Source organism: Manacus candei, unplaced genomic scaffold (genome assembly GCF_025592945.1).
Source record: "Manacus candei isolate 608988 ecotype Guabito, Panama unplaced genomic scaffold, ASM2559294v1 h1tg000003l, whole genome shotgun sequence".
In the NCBI taxonomy this organism is placed as follows: domain Eukaryota; kingdom Metazoa; phylum Chordata; class Aves; order Passeriformes; family Pipridae; genus Manacus; species Manacus candei.
This window is the reverse complement of record NW_026138051.1, coordinates 10,046,530-10,068,838: the sequence shown is the minus strand read 5'-3', so window position 1 is coordinate 10,068,838 and position 22,309 is coordinate 10,046,530. Positions and strand designations below refer to the sequence as shown.

General features: G+C 42.6%; 1 protein-coding gene across 5 annotated transcripts in view; it reads right to left on the bottom strand.

Moving 5' to 3' along the window:
• KLHL13 (kelch like family member 13) overlaps positions 1 to 12,583 on the bottom strand; it is an 88,308-nt gene extending 75,725 nt beyond the window's left edge. The window contains exons 1-2 of one of the 5 annotated variants that reach the window (XM_051784376.1): positions 12,495 to 12,583; positions 2,407 to 2,471 (exon numbers count right to left, since the gene is read on the bottom strand). In XM_051784376.1, coding sequence (XP_051640336.1) covers positions 2,407 to 2,471 — 65 coding nt within the window. In that variant the 5' untranslated portion in view covers positions 12,495 to 12,583. Of the gene's footprint in view, positions 1 to 2,383; positions 2,472 to 12,494 lie in introns of those variants that run through there. The other 4 variants (XM_051784386.1, XM_051784395.1, XM_051784409.1 and 1 more) reach the window with 4 other exon arrangements.
• Between the last annotated feature and the right edge of the window lie 9,726 nt (positions 12,584 to 22,309).

Sequence of the window (22,309 nt, the reverse complement as noted above, 5' to 3'; positions counted from 1 at the left end):
CAACCTTGGGAGATGAAAAATCTACATATGCAAATAAAGGCCTGGGGAAAATGCTCCTGGATCAAGTTAAGTCAGCAGGATTTCAAACTCCAATCACCGTCAGCAAGCTTCCTAATTTTGGAGTGCTGTTACAGGTGAAGATGGAAGCTAAGGGAACACCAGGCTGCAGGTCAACTTAAAGGCATTACTTTTCCTTTATCTTCTACAGTTATTTTGAGCAGATCTTAAAAAGACACAACCACTGGACTCTAGGTCAGAAATGTATCCAGAGCACAACACAGCTCACACCTCTCACTGCCTTATCAGAAGCCACACAAATTACATGAGACATGAATAAGATGCAATTTACGTGCTGGTTGTTTACCTTTAGTTAATAGCATGTAGATGTTTTCTAACATGACAGCTTTAATAGCAAAATGAGATTTGGTTTTCTGATGCTACTTGTCCTACAAGTGGACATCAAGTACCTCCCAAACACAAAGATCTTGAACACCAGTACAGCAACACTCCAGCTTTTTTGGTTCCAGTAACCACCTCAAAAGAAAAGCCAGAAAAGAAGCCACACAACTTTTAGATAAATGACTGGCAGGGAACAAAAAGCCCAAGATCATTCCAGATGTCCTAATTTGTACCGAGAATCATTTCCGCCCTTAAAATTTGTTTCTTAATAATCCCTAATAAGTGATTATCCTCTGACATTACATAATTTGTTCTCAACTTCACGAGAAATGACAAGGTTTTGTCAGAGCAGATCTGTGGAAAGCAAAGTTCTTTCTCTTACCTTTCGAACAGTGAATTTGCTAAATTGTACATAAAGTTCAAAATGAAGGAATGTTTTACCTCCAGCAGCACAGCTTAAATCGTTAGCTCAGTCAATCCATGATCAGAAAAAGTAAACTGAAGCTTTAGCTACATTCTGGTAAGATTTTAATGCTATTTAATAATCTACAAATACACACATTTATCTTTTTCAAGTAAGCTGGACAAACTTCTCAAAAAGCCAAAAGCAATCAGTCTTACCAGAATCTCCTCGCGTTACATCACTACTTTGTACAAAGAACTAAATGACTTTGTCAGCTGTTCTAATAACTGACATAAGGCTCTGTAATTTGATCTACAACAATTTAACAATTATTTTCATCAAAGGAGAGTTCTGAGATTTTCAAGATATTAGCAGTGCCTAACATCAAGCATATAAACCAGCTTTTGAAAGCCTTGGGAGAAATACTACTTCCATGGAAGAATTAGACATGACATGGTCAGAGTTCTAAAAAAGAAAGTGAAGTATTTTTTCATTTGAATATTTGCATATTAAGTATTTAAACTGCTGTGAAGAGTTCAGCTACAAGAGTTTTCATGAGATGTACATTTCCAATCAACTATATCCAAATCATAATTTGTAACAATACAAAAGCCTTCTAATTTCTGTGCCAGTGAAGGCTGACAAATAGTGTAAATTTTCAGCAGACACTGTTGATGCTTTACAAACATGCTACTCACCCACACAGTCTCTCATAAGTCATCTATTTTGTACTGGGAAAATTAATCAGAATAATTTTCAGTGCATCACTTTAAGGATGCCTACTGCAACATCTGGAAAAGGCTATTTAAAGAACACAGAGCATGTACATACATATTTATGTATCCTTCAAACTAGAAAGTCTCAGGCTACCAACAACACAAAAATATCTGAATATTTTGATCAACACTCGAGAATATCTTTAAAGCTGTCTGCTGTCTGTTAAATCAACATCTATTAAACACTAAGTTTCATATAAGGAAAACAACAAACAAAAGTCAGACACGAAAGCTCAGACCAAAGACCTAATGAGCCAAGCTCCCTGTCTAACAGCAGTCCATTCAAGAGCAGTGAGAGTGAAACAACACAGCTTCCCTCAGCCAGTGTTTTAGGGACTTCCTCCCTCAAACTGCACCTGGAATTCAGGCTTTAGTACTTCACAATTCACTTTTTTCTTCCACTAATTTGTCTAATCACACTTCAATCTAATTTGCATTCAAGATATCCCATGACAGTGGAGTCTCGATATAATTATACACAAGGTAACAATGGAGTCTCACAATATAATTACACATTACAGGAAAGCATCCTTCAGATACCACCTCAATAATTTCCTAATGCACCACCCACAGCAGCTTCCCACTTCCAGTGCCATAGTGACTGCAGCGACTTCCCCGTTACTGTTTCCCAAAGAATGCTCCCCTACTGATCCACCCCTCTGACCTACTGTACTGCCTCTTTACTGCATGAAAAGCTGGGAGCACCTCCACACTGAGCTACACAATGTCTTGCCAAGCTGTGTTAATTGAACAGGAACAGTTTCACTGGGATTTAGTCATTAAAAGAAAATTATTATTTGCATACACAAAGCATCTCAACTTTCTTACTGTTCATGGCAGGATCCCAGGGCTATGTTTCGCCATTCCCAAGTAGTCCAGGTAAATTTTGACATCTAGAACAAGGTTTGGGAAGAGAAAAAAAATTGTCACACACGTTTGCACACTATTATTCACTGTAGATGATATTTTAAAGAACTGCAGGATAGAGCATCTCCAACAGAGTTAACTATTGGCTTCTGAAGCTCTTTGAGCTCTATCTCCAGCATGAGCGGAAAATTGGATGGCCCCACTTCTTGCCTGAAGAGAAAGTTCCCATAACTCACTAAAAATCTGTGGCATCCTGCTCTTTTCCACATATATGGAGCATTTCATACAGAATTCTGCAAGATCACAGCTCCAAATAAAAACTAATTTCAACAACCGTGCAGAAGAAAAAACGTCAGAGCTAATTTTTGCTTTGAAGCTACTCAGGCAGTCACCCTCTCAGAAGTACAGCCACCATTTTATGTAAATCACTAAATGCATACAAGTCACAGGAGATACAGAATTAATACCTTGCATCATGATCCTAAGCCAAGCGCGTTTTTCATAAATTCCCCCCCAACAGGAAGCTCTGGCTGGACTTGCAAAGGGAGCACCAGTCACAGTGAAGTTGAAAGAGCACAAAGTTACAGTGAAAAGTCATTTTACCAGCCATGAACAATGGGACAGAGGGATTTAGGAGGGGACAATGCACTTCCTTTTAATGCTGAAAAGATAGCATGTCCAATTGCAAAGGAAAACAGTAAGCAGTTACCCCAAACCACAAGGAGTCATTTGCAATGGCAGTCGTTTTAATTCATTCTAACATAAAGCAGAGTAAGGAAATACTGGCAATGATGCTGCCAGCTTTTGTTTCCTCTGCATTTCCTCTCAGAATAGAAAAAAACCTGAAACATTACAGCTGGCAACTCATATTCTCACATTCAGTTACTACCAGTAAGTGACAGTCACTTCTCTAATTCAATGAACAAACAATATTTTTTCCATTAAAAGCCCTTGCCAATCTGAAGTTATTCATCCAGTTAAAACAATAAAACAATCCTAACAACAAAATCACATAGGAAAGCACAGGTTCTGATCTTGGGATCAGAAGCACTATGAGACATTCAAACTTCTTAACCAAAACAAGGGGCTTACCTGAAGATGAGCAGCTATTGCAGTCTTATTTCATGAAGCTTTCTTCCTTTCCTTTTTGTCAAATTATTTTACTTTTTATATATGCATATCTATGCATGGTAGTGATCAGAAAGACCCATATTTTGGAATTAAAACATTACTGTGTCAGGAATGACACACGCAATTTATCAGGAAGCCTCTTACACAGGTTGTTTTGGCGAAGAAAGCCAAAAAGACAAGTTAGAAAGTAGCTTCTGGTGGCAAGAAGCCCTCTAAAACTGGGAGTAGGATCCAGGCTTCCCACCATCCCCTGAAAGCATTTGCATAACCTGCGTCTCGGCAAGGCTGTGTCAGGCTGCCCCAGTGACACACACAAGCCTTACAGAGGAGGGCCTTGTGAAAGGCCCTCAGTAATGAAAATCTCAAACAATGTCAGACTTGTTAGACACATCTGGGATGGCACCGAAACAATAAAGCCAATACAAAGATAGCATTTTTTCCTCCAACCCACTCATTTTTTCCTCCTCCCATTTCTTTTTCCACCATTATTTATTCTTGACTCCTTGTTCGGGACCGTAAAGCGTTGCCATGCAACCTCTTATCTTGTACATTCGCATTTTCTGGCCCAACTCCCTCCTACCATTAATTTTACTAATGAATTAACAGTCTGAACTAGTAGTGGGAGCTGGTTACAACCACAACATGGACTTTTCTGTGAGCACGTGGGGAAGACAGGACAGTGCTGCAGAGCAGCACTACTCCACGTGCCACAGCACCTGGCATCTCTGCCATCCCCTGCATCCCCATGAAACATGTCTAAATTTAACCACTTCTTTCACTCCACACCAGGAGATCACTATAGATTAACCAGAAAATACACTCATTCCCTAAGAGGATGATGAATTGAGATTTTCTTACTTCAGCTGTATCACAGGGTTATTTGCAGGGAGAAGCCACATTCCCACCTGCCGAGCAGCCCATTAACTTGTGAACCTCTACCCTGGGTTTGGATCTCCTCCTCTGGGTACAGCTGTGCCAGGGAAGAGCTCAGCACCTTCATCTGCTTGTCCCTGCTCTCTGCCAGAAGGCTCCAGCTGAGCTGCTCTTAAGTACTTTCTAACCTATTTACTCAGGATCAAGCGATACAAAGAGTGATTATTTAGGCTGTTTAAACCACTCCAGCTTATTTTGGTTGGCATTCTGCACAAGAGCTCATATAAATGTCTGAGTGACAGAGGTAAGGTTTACAACCCCCTTACTGAAATATTTTTTCCTTCTACAAACTGGGAACAATACCCAACAGCAAAGAAAGCCAACAGCAGACAAGAAATCCCGGCCATCATCTCAAAAGAAACTAGGGCTGCTGGCACATTCATCTTCACCCAAGAAATCAATTTTAAGAGGAGGGCAAGTCTAGCTTACATCTGCTCAGCCCTTTCCAGGGAAGTAATTTCACCAGGCTCTCAGAGGACACATAACTCTGAGCTCCATGAGCAGGTACAGCCATGTGAGCACACCTACAATAACACTGCACACAAGCCTCTGCCCTCGAAGGAAGGCTGGTAAAGGAAGGAAGATGCTGGTAAAGTCCACCAAATTGCCTTAAGGCTACAAGTTTTGAAAGAGAAAAATGCTACCACCACAGGCTAGAGTTAGACTACATGCTTACTAAGATGTTACCAATAATGTTAATAGTTCTTTTATTCAGTTGTACCCATCCCACAAACCGCAGGAAAAAAAAAACAGTGGAAGAAAGTCTACAGTAGCATAGTATGGTTTGGGAACAGAAACTGCCTTTTTGTTCAGCACACGTGAGGCACTATCATACCAAGGTCTTGGTGCATCACTGTGGCTCCTAAATACAATCAGGTACATACATAAGTTAGAATATTAAGAAAAACAAAAATAAGGAATTGTGGTAGGAACAGAAAATGTGAGGGTCCCTATCTTCTTGCTAAAAAGAGATGCCAGAGAGTTCTACCATGGTCCATTTAGAGCCTCACTCCAAACTTCTCCAGACATTCAAATTTACATTAAGATAAGTTACTAAACCATTCCTAAAAAAGATTAGCAAAGATACTGGCCAGGCTCTCTTGTATCAAGTGATACCACCAACATCACTGAGATAAATGATTGAGTTAATGGCAGTTCCACCAACTCCAAGACAGGTGATAACATGGTCATCTCACTTCTCTTATCCTTTAAATAAAAAAACTCCCCATCTGGACATTAAGGACAAGATTTTCAGACTCGGGGTTAAAATACGGATCACAAAACTCCCCACACCGGTCCTTTTGCCACTAAAGATATCAGTGTTTGGTACTGTCCAAGCCTAAGGAAGAACAGTGACAGTGAATGTTTGCTGTTCCGCCCCCGTGACAAATGTGAGCAACCACAAGACACAGGTCGGATTTGCACAGCCCCAAGGGAGAGGTGTAAGGCAGCTCAAGCAGTCTAGTAAATTCAACATTGCTGAATTATCTAGATTTGTCCTTCAATTCTTTTGTCCTAATTTCCAGTTCGAATGTATAAGCTTGCAAACTCTTTCGTTTATCTCTCTCACAGGACATACACCCTGACGGAAAAACTTTAATTCCACTGTATAAAAACAAGCTTAGAACAGCAAACACAACAACCCAGATTAAGTTTCTAGCTGTAAAATCATTGCTATATTATAAATTCGACAGTAAAGAAAACAAAACTGGTAACACTCTGCTCCTGTTAAAAGCTTCCAATGTAAACAGGCGATGAAATATAGTTGTTAATAAGTGTCAGCAATACAACCTCACGTGTATTTTGTAACTTGCAGTTGCTACTACTTAAAAAGTTACTAACATTGAGTTTATGATCAGGGACAGGAGTTGTAGGGATAAACTATTAACACAAGTTTCCTACAACTCTGGCACTGTGGTGGAGAATCAGCTTCTAAAAAAAATATATATATACACACACACAGAATACATTCCAGCGTCTGTAGGATTCTGGTGCCACTCGTGGCTTTCTTTAAATAACGGATGTGCTACTCACTTCCTCTGTTCTATTCAAAATCTGTGGGCAGCCATAAATTTGCCCAGAACCACGTGTGTTTCATAACACTGAGGCTGCTTCAGACTCAGGTACTGACAAGTCAGAAGTTGACAAGGCAGAAGAGCAACCCCATTTCTCCCTCTCCCTTCAAGAGCCAGATAACACCCATGAGCTGGAAGCAGGACCGTGTTTGAATTCTCCAGAACAGAGACAAAAGTTTTCCCCCTACCTTAATGTAGTGCAGAATGCACACTTTAATGTAAACATTTACCTGAAAATACAAATTTATGCATTATGATAATTCAGCTCCTTCACAGATGGAAAACTAGCTGGAAAACAGCAGTCCCAGGGATAGCTCTTTAAAGGCATCTGGAAACATGATTAGTTTGAAGTGGGAGCACTGACTGCCCTTGCTGAGGTGAAAGATGCTTCACCCCCAGCATGTGCTGGAAGAAGCTGTGCTGCTTTCCCTTCATTCCTGCTTCTACCTGTGAGAGCAAGGTGTAGCCACAGGGTGAGTTAGCAAACTGATAACTACAGCACTGAGTGGGTAAGTTTCCCATGAGATAAGTAGCATGGAAGAAATCACCCTGCAATCACACAAGCATTAGCTCTGCCAACAGAGCTGCAGCAGATCGGGGGACAAGGCAGGACCACCCAGAGGTGCCTCTGATGAGGTACCTGCAGCACCAAACTGCCTCCAAAGCCTCCAGCATCAGACTCTGCCCTCCAAGTGTGAATCTTCTAGTTAATTTTCAATCCATAACAAGTTTATGAAGAAGTTTAAAATTTAAAAAAAAACATTTCGCATTTATTTCTTACAGAATTATTTAAATATGTAGAAAACATACTACAAAATCATGTATGACTGAAATGGAACTTCAACTTTCAAGAGCTGGGGTTTGTGCCAGTACAGTAAAAACCTGCTGGATATTTCAGATCATCATCTTAGCATACTGCTGGATATTTCACATTAGCATTATCAGATAAGGCCAGTTATTCCAAAGAATCAAAGTTCTCACAATGCTAAATTAAATGCATGTGGCACACATTCAACTTAAACTAGAACAGACCACTCACATGGAGATCCCAAAGAACAATCAGGAAAAAGGAACTGGGTTGAAATTCACATGTTTATCCTTGCTTTCCCCGACCTATACGATTCTAATAGTTAATCATTATTACTCATACACCTAAAAAATTCTACCGAATTTTTTCATTATATGGCACCTCACCTTTTTCATAACAACAGTTTGCACTTGACCAGATAGAGGTGTTAATCAAACCCATTTACCACAGAACATGGTTTTCATTTGCCATGATGCTAAATCCTGGTCTGTGATTTCTGAGTAACAGACTGATAAAATCAGTTTATTTTCCTCACCAAGAATAAAGGAATTAAGTTTTTCCCTTGCTTCCCTGCAAAGATGGAAATTTACATTCATAACAGGACTAATATGATGAGAGGCTGAGCACTGCATTATTTGTTAAAACATGTACTTTTAAGTCCTCCGAGCAAAGACAGGCACTCAAGTCACTCCGCCCCGGTTTTAACCAGGAGACCCATGAAACACATTCCCATAAGCTTTGTGCCAACTGTTTTTCTTCTTGCCTGGTGGAACAGCTTAGACAGGACCTCTGTCCTAAAGCAGCTTACACCTCCCACCTCCAGGCAAATAAAGAGACTTCCAAGAGGCAAGACAAACAAGTAGGTACACCAGCAGGCAGGAGCCAAAGCAAGGTGCCTGACATCACAGGTAAATGGTCCTGCTGCTTTGCCTACTGACAACCAGTTCTGCTTCTGGTCCCATCCACACCTGCACAAAAACATCAGCAGTTTTGCCCTTTGATAGCCTTCCATGTGCATCACTGCCCAGGCACTCTCCAGAGCAGGGGCCCTTAAAAAGGGAGAGCAAAACACACAACCTGACAGTCCAAGCAGGCACCTGCTAAGACTGATGCTCCTGAATATGGAAATGGGGAAGGTCTTAAGTTTTCCCCAAAATTTAAGCAACTGGAAGTCGGGGCAAAGGCTCTGAGAACTTCTCCGAAAGCAAAACTTCCGTTCACAATCTATTTTCATTTCTACTTTCACCTGTACATAAGCTTTCTCACATTTTAAAATATTTCACAGTAAAGAAACCAAGCAGAATAGCTTCAAAAATGGAGAGTGTGTTGGCCTTGCCAAACAACTCTCACATTTCACAACTACAGAACACACCACCAAGCAGCTGCATCAATCACAAAGAAGTTAAAACAAAAGCCCCAAGGAATCATATGACCATTGTCATTAGTATTAACAAAGCACCGTTTCCACAAAAGGAAACAAAATTACATATTTCCTACAGCAAGTTTAAAACAAAAACATTGATAACACAAATCAGGCATCAAAGACATCAAATTCATTACAGGACACTGAACATTGAAAATCACTAAAATTTTCTGACTGTTAGTCTTCTGAAATACACAGGCCAATTAAAGAAGTCAGGTTTAAATTTGCAAGCTCCTCTTAGGTTTGAACAGATCCCTTCCTAACCCATAATCCAAAAGATATCTTCAGGAAATACACTTCTGAAACAGTCTTGTCACCAATACCAAGTCACACATTCCAATTCCCTGTATCTCCCATCCCAACACACTCACAGCCTGGTTCCCTCATCAGAACAGGATACAGGCTGTCCACACTATATGGCATAGGCATGCTTTTCCCACAAAACATCTACTACTGTGCAAAGCCCTCAGAGATAAAGTTTTATGAAAATAATTCAGATGAAACTGGAAAATTTATCAATGTCTCTGAATACCCACTGAAAGCATGCCTTTGTTTCCAGAGACTACAATCTAATATTGTTTAATTACTTCATAGTTTTTCAAAGACACTTTGCTTAGGGATAGGAAATACACCGAGGAAAGTTTCTTCCACAGTAATGTTTTTAATTCAATTTTAAAGTTCTAATATCCCAATTTTAATAAACCTGTTCTGTCACAAATAGTTAAAAAGAAAAAAAAAATTGTCAGTATTCTGACAATGCAATACATCTGTGAGAATTAAAACTGAGAGAACCTTGAAAGGAAAGCAGAACATATGTTGCCCCATCTATTTAAGCTTTTACCTCCCACTCACACTGACACCCATACACACCAGATCTGTGATAAAGGCATCTATCCCTGTGAACCCAGCCCCAGGCTGCCAAAATCAACTTTGATAAGCCCTTAAGAGTAATTAGAAAAGTTTTGCACTATTGATACAGTGAAACAGCCAAACACCAAATATATTCTGAGGCTGTTTCTTTTAAAACAAACCCTTCGTAATTGTTCAATTTCTGCCATAGTGCAGTTTCACAGAAAGTTTTGCCAGCACAGACACATCTAAAAGAGTAAAGAAAAAAAAAAAAACCAAACCCAAAACATATACTAAGCATCACAGTTACTTCAGCAACATAACAACCATGAAAAAGCCAAGCATTTTTGACAGTTTTGCTCGTGGTGTTTGTGGAGGTGAAAGAGTAGTGCTAGCAGAAACACTCCTAGCAGAACACACTGTGGATTCCTTTGGAGTCTCTACCAACACATTTCTTTGTAGTCTGGACTAATTATCCCTTTCCAACAGCTGGACCACACCAAGAACATATAGCCCTGGAGGTAAGATCATTTATCTCTCATTACAGGCAAGAGAGGTTATGCTTTTAGATCCAGACATCCTGGGCTTGATGACCACTGTCACAGAAACATTACAAGTATTATATTATACTGAGATACACTCAATATGAGATAGCTTTTTGATTTCTTTTTTTTTTTAAGAACTCAAAAATTTTTCTCAGCCTGTTGGAAGACGAAAGAAAAAAACCACACTTGTTACTAGAATTCATAGAACCACAGAAGGATTTGGGTTGGAAGGGACCTTAAAGACCACCTAATTCCAATTCCCCTGCCATGAGCAGGGACACCTCCCAGCAGACCAGGCTGCTCAACGCCCCATCCAACCAGGCCTTGAATTCAGGGAGAAAAGGCAAGGCTTTACTTTTTTGCTCAATCCCACCCCGCTTCTGGACAGTTCACATGCCAGCACAAGAACCCCTCCTGGAGCAGCTATATCTCACTTCTCCCCTGAGCCTCACACACTGCCTGGGTAGACATACCAGCTGAACGTACTCCCTTTCTTGGCTTCACCCCACTCAGCCCTCTCTGAAGCCAACAAATCCTCACAGGCTCTTTGAGATGATCCCAGTGCTCTTCACCACTCCACGGACAAGCTCTGCTCTAATTTGTGGGACTCCAGTGCAAACCAGATCAGGGAATCTGGGCATGACCCTTTTTTTTCTGGCTGGGTACATCTGCTGACCTGCTTCATGCATCACCAGAAGTTGTGCCAATGATACCACAAATTGCAGAAGTCTCCAAGCCACTATTACTGCTACAGATTAGTTACAGTTGAACTATGGCCTCAGATGACTTTCAGTTTAGTGAATCTTTTAGAGAAGAGCAGACGAAATTCTTTAAAGTAATAATAAAAAAAAAATGCTGGCTGGGGTAGTCACTTCAATTCATTTTTGACACCTAGTGTCAAGCCAAGGCTCACTAGAAGCAGTCTTGCTTCTTTGAAGCAGAGCAGCATGCTAATTTGTGCTGGCAGCTCACTACAATTTTTTGAACTTCAGAAGTGAAAGAAAATGTTTAGAAGCACAATTTTGAAAATCACAGAATCAAAGAGATCACAAGAAGTGCATTCAGGATAGCACTTAATCGTAGTTACTACCCAAACTTTTTTTTACTATCAACACTCTGCAGCATATTCCACTATTAAACAGGACTGCAGAACAGGCTTTACCATGAAATCAGAGAAGTGGGAAGAGTGCCCTGAAGGTTATTCATTAGCATTATCTCTATGTGTAGCTCACTGGGGAAAGAATAAGGAAGACTCCTCCATGGCATTCTATTCAAATGTATGAGGCATATTTAAATGGGTAAGGGAGATATTTCTGATGCAGACTTCACAGAAGGTCCAAGTCAGCATCAGTTTCATTAAGAAGAGCCCTTTGCCATACAAAACTGAAAAAGATGTGCACCTTGCATCTCCTGAATTATACAAAGCACCCGAGCCAAGACTCCGAGGGTTCTCAAGTTAACATCGCACTTTTCTTACGGAGGCGAAAAGTCCTGAACAGTACTTACTAAAAACAGAGCTTGGCCTAAATTTTACGCGAACAGGGAGAAGAGGAAACCAGCAAGTTCATTACAACCTACAGCTACATCCCCATTTCTAATGGCCGCATCTCAAAACTAACCCCCAAAACTCCTTCCCGCACCCAGACCTCATTCAGCCTATTTAAAGACCGAGGGAACAATAAACCCTGACGAGCAGAACGGGCCGGGGGAAGGAAGAGAGCGATTACAATGGCTGCACAACAAAGCCTGGAAAAGGGGAGTTCAAGACACTTTTCCCGAGCGGCACAAGCGGAGCGGCGCGGTCCGCACACACCGCCGGGGCACCCCCGCCCTGCTCCCGGCCATCCCGGAGCCCCGTCCTGCCGGAGCCCAGCCCCTGCCCCGACAGCCTCCCCCTCCCCAGCCACCCCGGGGCACGGGCACTCCCGCTCTCCTCCCGCGCCAGCGCAGCCCCTCGCAGGGCACCCCGACCGCAATGGGGCACCTCCTCCTTCCCTCCCAACAAGCCGGGTCTGCCCCACCGCAACACCCCTCGCACAGCGGTCACCCCCCCAAAGCGCAGCCGGGACACGCCGCTCCCGTCCCGCACGCAGGGAGCCCCCGCCGCCCGACGCGCTGCCCCTCCGCGACGGGGCAGCCCCCGCGGCGACACGCACCCACCCCGCACCGCTCACCGAGCGCGGCCCCGCTCCGCCCGCGGCCGCACAGAGGCCCCGCAGGACGCAGCCCCCCCGGGACCCCGAGCGGGGCAGAGCCCGGGGGGTGTCCCCGCTGACCGCCCTCACCTGCGGGAGCGGCCGCGCGGCCCCGGCCCGGCCCCGGCGCGGGCCCCGCTCCGGAGCGTCCCCGAAGTGCCGCGCGCGGCCCCGCTCCCCGCGCCCGCCCCGCCCGGCCCCGCGTCACCGGCGCGGCGGGGCCCGCGCACTGCGCGTGCGTGCGCGGCGGGGGCGGGGCCGCGGGGGCGAGGGGGCGGGGCCTCGGGGAGGGGGCGTGGCCTCCGTGGGGGAAGGTTGGAGGGGCCGGGGGGCAGCGGGACGGGGGTCTGTCGGCGGGGCGGAGTGTGGCTCCGGGAGAGCTGCCGCGGGAGCAGGGAGCACAGCGAGAGGCAGCGACAGTCACCGAGTCATAGAATCGCAGAATGGTTTGGGTTGGAAGGGACCATAAAGATCATCTCGTTCCAATCCCCTGCCATGGGCAGGGACACCTTCCACCTCCCACTATCCCAGGTTGCTCAAAACCCCATCCAACCTGGCCTTGGACATTTACAGGGACGTGGCAGCCATAGCGTCTCTGGGCAACCTGTGCCAGGGCCTCACCACCCTCACAATAAAGAATTTTTTCTTAACATCCAACCTAAACCTACTCTATGTTTGAAGCCATTCCCCCTTGTCCTATCACTACGGTTCCTGATGAAGAGCCCCTCTCCAGCTTTCTTGTAGTCCCCCTTCAGATGCTGGAAAGCTGCTCGCTAAGTCCTTGGTGACTTAGAGAATGCAAGTGATAGGCATAGATGTACAAAAACATAGATGTACAAAAACATCTCCTTGTGTTCTCCGGAGACTCCATTTGGGATCAGCGGTATTGCCAAGCAAAAGGCCAACCCCAAGCTACTCTCCTGACCATAGTGTTTGCTGCTGGAAAGCTCAGAATTGCCTCACCTGCTCCCATAATGCTGCTGGATGGTAACCCTGAAGTTTCTTCACAGTTCTGTCTTTCATGTGGTGACAGCTTTGGTTTGGGAACTGCTGTTCTTCTGCCATTCTGCCTGTTTTGTTTCCTGTAAACACACCTTTAATTACTGAACCCCCAACATTCAGCAAATTTTTGGCTGCAGGTAATCTTAGGGCAAATAATGCCTTAGTTAAACCCAGTCAACCCTAATGAAGTTGTAGGAATTCCAGCAATGCAACTGAGGGCAGAACTTGATGCAAAACTAATTATGAAGCCATAGCCTTCCAGACAAGACTGCAACCAGCTCATCATCACAGCTCTGTAACTTCAGCTGATAAGTGTCCTTGGCTTGAACAATGTCACCTTGAACCCTGAAGGAAAGGTTGAACAACTTCTGAGACCACACCACACCATTAGAGAGTTGCTTGCTTTTAAAGCTCTTTTTTATCTGGATATTTTTTTACACTGGCTTATCAAAGTCAGTGCAGCATCTATCTCAGAGTGGAAGATATCCTGGTTGAGTAACTCTCTAACAGATTTTGCTATGGGCAGTTTCAGGTTCAATTCTGTTCTCTTCACATCATTAGCAGCAACTGAAGCAAATTCAGGTTCAGGGAACCAACTCATCACTACACTCAAGCTGACAAGAAAATCAGTATCTCGTTTGCAGAAGAAAGCATTTTTTGTGTATATTTTTCCTACTTCTGTCCTTGAAAATGACCTCTTGCATAAGCCAACGCCAGACTCGACTTATCTTTACAAAACTTTGGGACTTTACAAAACACACCTCCACTGAGAAGACATATTCACAAACATTTCCTTTTAAAGTATACTTACGGAATAGTTCCTTTCAAAACAGCGTTCTAAGTATTTACCCTGACAAATCTGACATTTGATAATTATCCTGAACATAATTTGGAGTGGCAATATATGTTTTCAGCACCTAAGAGCAGTATAAAGAATGAACAGTTACCAGTTCAGACAGAGCAGGTTTATATCCACTTCATAATCATTTTGCATTGATATTACAGATTAGAAAGAGAGAACAATATCCATTAAGCAACTGTATTTCCTATTCAGAAATTTTACAGCTTGGTTTTATCTCAAAAGAAAACACGTGCCCACCACCATCTGAGCTCAAAACAATTCACTCTGAACATTTGTCATAAATCGTAACAGAATCTGTTACAAAGCAGAACACAGAACTTGGGTAGAGGAGGAACTAAGCTCCATTAAGTTTTAATTGCTTGTGACAATGTTGAGTCACTATTTGTAGTTCTGCAGATAGTTACTGGTGAACTTAAGTTGAGCATGTGAGAGCTGCAGTGCACATGTAGTGAGTACCCACACAGGTGTATTTAGGGCAGCATTTCTGCAGCTGTTTCAACCAGCATCGCCTGCCCAAGTGAACTGTAGCATCCATGACCCCTTCTCCAAGTGCAATGCTACAGGCAGGGATGCATCTGTGTGCTTCCAGCTGTGAAGTGCAGTGATCTCACCTGCTGCATCAACACTTTTTACTTCCTCTTACTTTCTGCATTCTGCAGTTTAGAAAAGTTACTTTCAGGATTTATACTTTTTCTATACTGAAAATGTTCTGTGTAGGATAGATCTGCATATTCATGCCACAATAACAGCCTCACAAAATTAAAGTCATTCTAAAATGAGAGGCGAGGTGCATATTTGTCAAGCAGTAAATACTGAAAATGTTTTGAGGTAAAAAATCATTCATTTAAATATTTTTAAAGCCAACTTTCCCCCTCAAGACAGCTTGATACCAGCCACACACGGTGTATTTCCAAAGTTCACTGACTACTCTGGTCCCCGCTAATGCACAACAAATCCTACAGAGCTGGAGTAGAAAGTGACATCTGCTGAGTACAGGCAGTTCCTGAGTTGGTGGCTGTTCCTGCAGGCTGGCATCCCATTCCAAAGGCCAGGACGTGCAGATGGAAGCTGCTTGGCAGCTGACCATCTGGAGTGGCTTGTGAGTACTACTCCAGCCTCTGAGAGGGATAAAGGGATTTGAGCAGCAATAAGTCATGTTTGCCGAGGCTGATGAAGCCTCATAAAAAATCTTTTTCAGAGTGGAGCGTACCTGCACCCTATTCTTGCTTTTTCCCATGGTGTGAATTGGAAATTCCCCCAAGAAGGTTACCAAAATAAAAATCCCTAGAGGGTAGAACAGTGCTCTACCATGTTGTCCTACTCCATCTCCACTTCCAAAAGCACCCAGGAGCCACCAGCCACTTTCCAGGAACATCAGCAAGGAAAGCCTTCCCATTTCCAAGATATATCCTGAAAGGAAAGACAATCTGGCAACCTCTCTCCCTGTCCAGAGATGCAAACACCAAGATACCTTTGGTGCCCAGCATGAAAAATGGAAATTCCAGCTTCCAGCCCCATGCTTTAGGGCAGATAAATGGATATTACCTTCCTCACCACAGTGCTGGTCTGTTCAGAGCCAGCTGAAGCTCACAGAGCCACGGCCATGCCTGCCTAGACAGCTGCAGGCAGCCCTCAAAAGCAAATTACACCAAAATATATATTAAAGCTTTGTGGAAAAGATATTTGAAATGTCTCTCTTTGCAGAGTCAGTGCCTTTGCATTACAAAAGTACCAGATATCAGAGTTGTTTCCAGTGCTTGGAAGAGGAAATAACTTCCTGTTATGCGCTGGCACACAAAAGCATTTTAAATTACAATTATGACACAGATAAACCTTGCATATGCAAGTCCTGTTTTTCGACCTTTTTTCACCTTCCACAGCCATTTTCACAAATGTAAAACTGAGGGTAAAACACCAACCTAAAGATTAATTTTTCTTGATGCCACTTCGAATGTCTCATCATTTTTTGCCCTCAATGCTTTGTCTCTTTTTGCCCTCCATACAGTCACCCGCCACAGAAATGGCAATTACTGGGGCAGCAAGGAATCACAGACAGTTTGGACAGCCTGCCCTCCTCTACTAGGTAAATCCAGAGCAGAACAGGGAAGAAATTAGCATAAACATCATTGCTACTCTCAGAGAAACATTTCCAATGTAAATGGAGCATCTCACTGGAGAGACATAGTTAAAATATCAAAATATGTAGGAAGGGGGAATTATTTTGGCCACTGAGCATTAAAATTCATTGAGGGGGAAAAGGCAGAAAATATTTAGGCTACAACTGATCCAAATCTTAGGAGTTCGGGAAGACAAATGAAATGTGAAAGGAGTGGAAGGAAAGATGGGGAAATCAGAGAAGATGACTGCAGGGAGTACAGTTTGTAACTAGCATTCAGGCAGAAAGGAGGCCATCCAGAGCAAGCAGAGATTTAAATGCCTCAAGGATTTGGAGTGGTTCTAAAATTTAACCTAACAACTACAAAGACAGTATCTGACCTAAATACATCCTTACATTGTCCGGTGCAACAATAACCTCTATAGTTTGAGACCATGAAGGACTGATATAAAAGCAGCACTGATATTTTAATGCTATTTTTAAACCTCATACATTATAAGATTGCTGATTGAGTTATTCTTTTCAAGACATACCAGCAGATCTTAGATTCTGTATCATGCCAGCTTTGCATAAACAAGTGAAGTGAGGATCAGACAGTGATCCAGAGGTCCAGTGAATCCAGTGAGGATCCAGAGGTCCATCACTCAGGGTATAAGTTCTCATGGTGGACACACAAAATGTTTTACCCACTTTGTCTTGCAAAGTATGACTGTGACATTTATATTTGCAACAAGGACTCCTTCATCTTCAGTTGACTAAATTGTTTTGGAAGCCTTCCTTGGGAACATAAGCAGTGAAAAATAACAACCTTTACCAGCTGCAATCTGCCAGTCCCAGCCCCAAGTCTTCCCTCACCTCAAAGGATCTCACTCAAAGAAAATAAATAGCAGTGGAAATTGTCATTTCCTCTGAAGTAATTTTGGATTTTATCGTGTTTTTCCTCCAGCTAAACTCAGTGGAGCAGAATTTTAGATTTGGAGGAATAGCTATTTTAAAAATAGATTTCTTCATGCTATAAAATGTAACAATAAAGTATCACTATCAAAAGATTAGAGATTGCTTTTCCTCAGTTGCAGTAGAGAGCCATTTGGGAGCTGGGGAAGGTGGCAGGTTGTACCTGAGAACTCGATGCAGGTCTCAGTCAAGCCATTTCTTTGGTAATTCAGATATTGTCCCACAACAGCTCTCATTTTTAAGTAATACAGAAATTTTTCTGTAAGTCTTTCCTTGCTAGCTCTCTTTCAGATTTATATTTATAAAAAGGAGTGGGTCAACTTAGTATTTTAGTTGTACAATTTCTCTACTTTGCTTTTTCTTGATTTCTTATACACATTTTGAGACAGTCCAGAGAGGGGTGGGAATTTGAGTCATAGATTTTTGGAAAGTACAAAGTCTCAGTTATTTGGTTTTTAATGCCAGATTTGTATCTTCATTGTGTGTTTCCTAAAGTTTGGCTTTTTTCTAACTTTTACAATCTTGGACAAAAATAGCCAGATATAATTATTTTTCACTGTTGGTCAGTAAGTGAAGTAGTGCAAGTCAGGAAATGCTTCCATCAAATGTCAGAGGAAAAAAGCAAAATACTATACTTGGTTTCAACTCTACACAATTCCAAAATGCACCACAATAAGGTTTTTAATATCATTCCCATCAATCTCTTTCCTTTTTTTTTTTTTTTAATGTCTGTAAAGCAGAATGTACCAGCATTGAGCTTTGATGTGCCAGCATGGGGATGCTTTATGAATCATGAAATAATTATGTTCTCATTTACCATATACAAGTTCCAACAGCCAACAGAAATGCTGGGTTAATCAATGTCTTCTGCAAGTTCTCACTGCTCTTCAAGCTTGGGCAATAACTGGAAAAACACATTTTGCACAGAATTACCAGTCACCACAGAACACTTCCACCACTGTCTCCAGGCTAAACAATTTGTCATTGCACGCTTATGCTTTTGTTCCCCACTGGCAAATGGTACCAACTCCTCTCATGTGTCTCTAGGGCAGCTTTCAGAACATGACAGGAATTTTAAAAAACTAATAATAGTTCTCAACTTGAGTCAAATCACCTTACTTTTAGCTCCTAAAACTGGTGATACAGGTCTCTCTTATCACAAAGAGGAAACGAGGAGTTCAGCGCTGCCAGGAATGCATCAGGATAAAGAAGATCACTTTCATCTTCCCTCCCATTCCCACAGGTGGGGATGAACAAGGATCAAGTGCCAGTGGAGGAAACTGTTTCAGCCAACACAGTTCAACCAGGATGCAGGAAAAGTGGCCAGTGCCAGATGGAGACCTTATCTATGTAATTCCCCCCGGAGCAATAGGGAGACCAGTGGTTTCTGATGAGGCAAAATAACTGGCAGTACAGCACTGCATTCCTCATTTGCTCACTGCATGTGCCTTGATACTTGGGAATTTCTTTCCCTAGAGAAGAAACTAATGCATCTTTGTTTCCTTAAAATTAGCAGTAAGGATAGAAAATGCAGAGCTTGAACAACCTCTGTATGTCTTAATAAGTTAACATTTTTCACTATAGTATCAAAACAAGATATAAACTTGTGTCATTTATTATTTTTCCTATCACAAAAAAAAAAAAAAGACCAGATTTTGCCTGCATTTTGCAAACACTCGTGCTGATCTCTGGAGCACTGCTCATGTGAAAGCTGTAAGATGTGACCAAAGTTGGGTATGACACAACTTAGCCATGTCCTGGCCAAAAAGCTGCCTCTGACATCCGCAAACATCACAAAAGTGAAAGCAACTGTGTGTTCTCATTCTCCAGAATGTAAGCTGCTAAATGGGCTTTCTGCAGCAATCAATAGTTCTTAAGGCAATCAGTCTTTAGGTTCACTCCCAATTAAAGATCACAACAAATATAAAATAAATCATTGATCACTGTCAGGAAATACATGAACAAATCCATCTCTGAGCAAGAGCAGTTCAGTCGTTCCAAGTAGAGCAAATTTAGTAACTGTCAGTGATGTGGAATGTCTCCATTCATCAGCTGAGCTTACCCGGTAGTAAAGCATCTTAGTACCCTCTGAGCTACTTATAAATATGGCCTAGAGAACAACATGGGATGACCCAGTGGCCACTTCCCAAAACAATGCTTCAAAAAGAAGTTTCACATTGCCACAGAGTAAAATGTAGTGCCTCATTATGATACTCCTGAAAGCAAGGGAATCTGCCCTGAGGCAGATTTAGGCACCTCTACTAAGGCTAACCAGCACTGCAGGAGCAACAGTGAAGGGTTTATGTGCTAAGTTATTTCTGCAGAGATAAACAAATTGTTGTGAAATGTGCTTGCACCCTGAGATGCTGCAGTGTGCTCAGCATCAGCAGAACCCAGTGACACCAGCTATCTCATTACAGGGTATTTTACTGCAGAAGTTGTATGGGTATAAATCCTGAGTTTTGAGCTGTGACTGCACTATAATTCTGTGCCTTTATCTTTCTGTGCAGCACAAGGATATTAACTGTGGAGGGAAAACAAAGAAGACGTTCAGTCCAACACTTTAGCAACAGGGGAACATTTCAGCTATTGCATACCAAATAGGTAACACCAAGATCTGTTAGAACAGAGGGGGTAGAGGAAAATTTTGGAGATCCCCATTGATCCTGAGCAAATGGCATAAGGAAGGTAAAATTCACAAACGAAAATGCAACACAACACACAACAGATGAGAAACAAGACGGTCTCTTTTCAAGGTTCACAGCCTAGCTCTGGACGGATGGCTATGCAAGGTCTGCCCAAGGATGTCCATGCTGGCCACAGAGATTTACTCTCTTTAAGAGCTTTCTTTCATTTAGGGAGGCACATCTGACTGTAAACAACAGCAATCAGAGTGTAGTATCATGATTTCACTAGTTCTAGTCCATCTCCTTTACGGTGTAAGGCCATGTAGAAGTTGCATGAACAAAAGCTCCTGCATATACTAGTTCTGTATCCCTCAACAAGTCATCCTAAATTTTGTGTATGAGAAAAAAGAGAGCACAGCAAAGAGTATCAATACTGACAGAAACCTGGATCACCACCAGCCCTCCTCGCTTGCCCCAATGCCTGTAAAACCCTGCTTGTTATTGCCAGGAGGGGAGAGATGAGGAGGGGGTGGAAAAGATACTATTTTAATATTAAAACTTGATTCTTTGTGTTTTGGCAGAAGTTCCCAGCAACATGTAATCCTCCCTTCAATGAGACCAAAAGAATTAGCATAAAGTGGGGGTTGTAAATAACAGGTCATCAGTATTGGCAGGAAAATTATAGGTGTTTGGAGGCACGATAAATACTGGAGGTGAACTCAGCCAATTGCTTTTGAAACTCCTTATTTACTGCTGGGCCCAGCTGCAGGTTGTGATCACCCTTGAAAAATGGGATGAGAATCCCACAGAACATCTGTCCATAGGGTAGAGAGGCAAAGCCATACACCAAACAGAGAAATGCAGTTTTGAAGGTAATAGAATAATACAGAGTGTCTGTGTCAGGGAAACAGCGCTTCATTTGGCTCAACACATCATGGAAAATAATTTCCATGAAACTATACAGCAACTGTTTTCAAAATATCCTTGAAAGGCTCCTGGAAATAGTTGTGAGTGCCTGAGAAGCCAGCACAGCAAGTGTTCATCTTTGTGCCAGCAAAACCAGAGGCACAGGAGTGTCTTTTCTCGATCGTTTTTTTTGTCTGGGCTCTGTGACAGTGGGTTTTATGTGATAACTGGAGCCTGCCCAGCCAGGAATTTGTGGAGTTTTATGAAGCAGATACTCCATTTTCTTTCAGATATCTGCTCCCTAGCAATTCCTTCAGTGCCAGGGAGAGATCCTTAGGGAAACTCTAATCCAGGTGATCGAGCAGAGAGGGGAAAAGAAAACCAGTTCTACACTTCTCTTCAGGAGCAGAGGTTGCAATGCACAGCCCCCACAAGCTGTGCCTTGCAGGCAGTCCTGTCTAATCCACAATTAAAGGTGCACCTAATGGTCCTTTGCCGTTTCCCAGCCTAGCAGGATCACTTGATGTCAGGGTGCCTTCCCAAGGATACTGAACACCCTCTGCCTCCACTCCACACCTTGGCACACTTGCCACTATCTGACAGAGGGACTCTTGCAGTTCCTGTGCACCCAGGGTGGGAACAGCCACTTCAGTGCACAGTTTCCATACTGCTGGAATGCTCAGAGCCACACTGGGCCATGAAGGGATGCCTGAATAATTTGTTCCTTCTTTTTTTTTTTTTTTTTTTTAATTCAGGGAGGAATTTAGAGCATCTTTTAAAATTATTTTTAGTATACATGTTACATTTTTTATACTCACCTCCTGGCCAGCTCATATGCCCTGGTGGGGGAATGGGTGTTCTCTGTGACTCCTCATGGCAGAGAGTCAGTTTATTAAAAAATGAAATGAGGATTCTCATTAAATGAGAAAAATCATGTCCATCCTTAGAGCTGCTCTCTCTCAAGGCTGAGCTGCTTAGCCCTGTCTTTAGTCTCCCTGCATGAGTTGTTCGTATATGATACCCCAGAGGCAGCTCCCAAAGAGCACGGGCTTTTCAGGAGGGATAAAGACATTGAAATACTTCCAGTGATTATTTTTTTCATTAACAGACTTGGTGTTAAAAGTGCATATTTCTGACTGCAGAAACTTTCCCTGGTCCTGCCACATTATCACTGAGGATGTCTGTAAAAAAATTACTGCTCCTGCCTCACTGCATCCTTCCTACTTGCCTGTGGTGCTGCTGATGCTCAGAAATGCAGCAGGTGTCCTGGGTGCTGCCTGCTTTTTCTTATGCAGCCCCTGAGGGGTGATGAGGAATCACACTTCAATACAGTGCATCTGAATTTTAATTGAATTGTAACCATTAGCTAAGTGGAAAGACATTAAAATGAAACTTCAGAGTTTCAGTTTTTAGTTGATGTTCCACCATACCTCTGAAA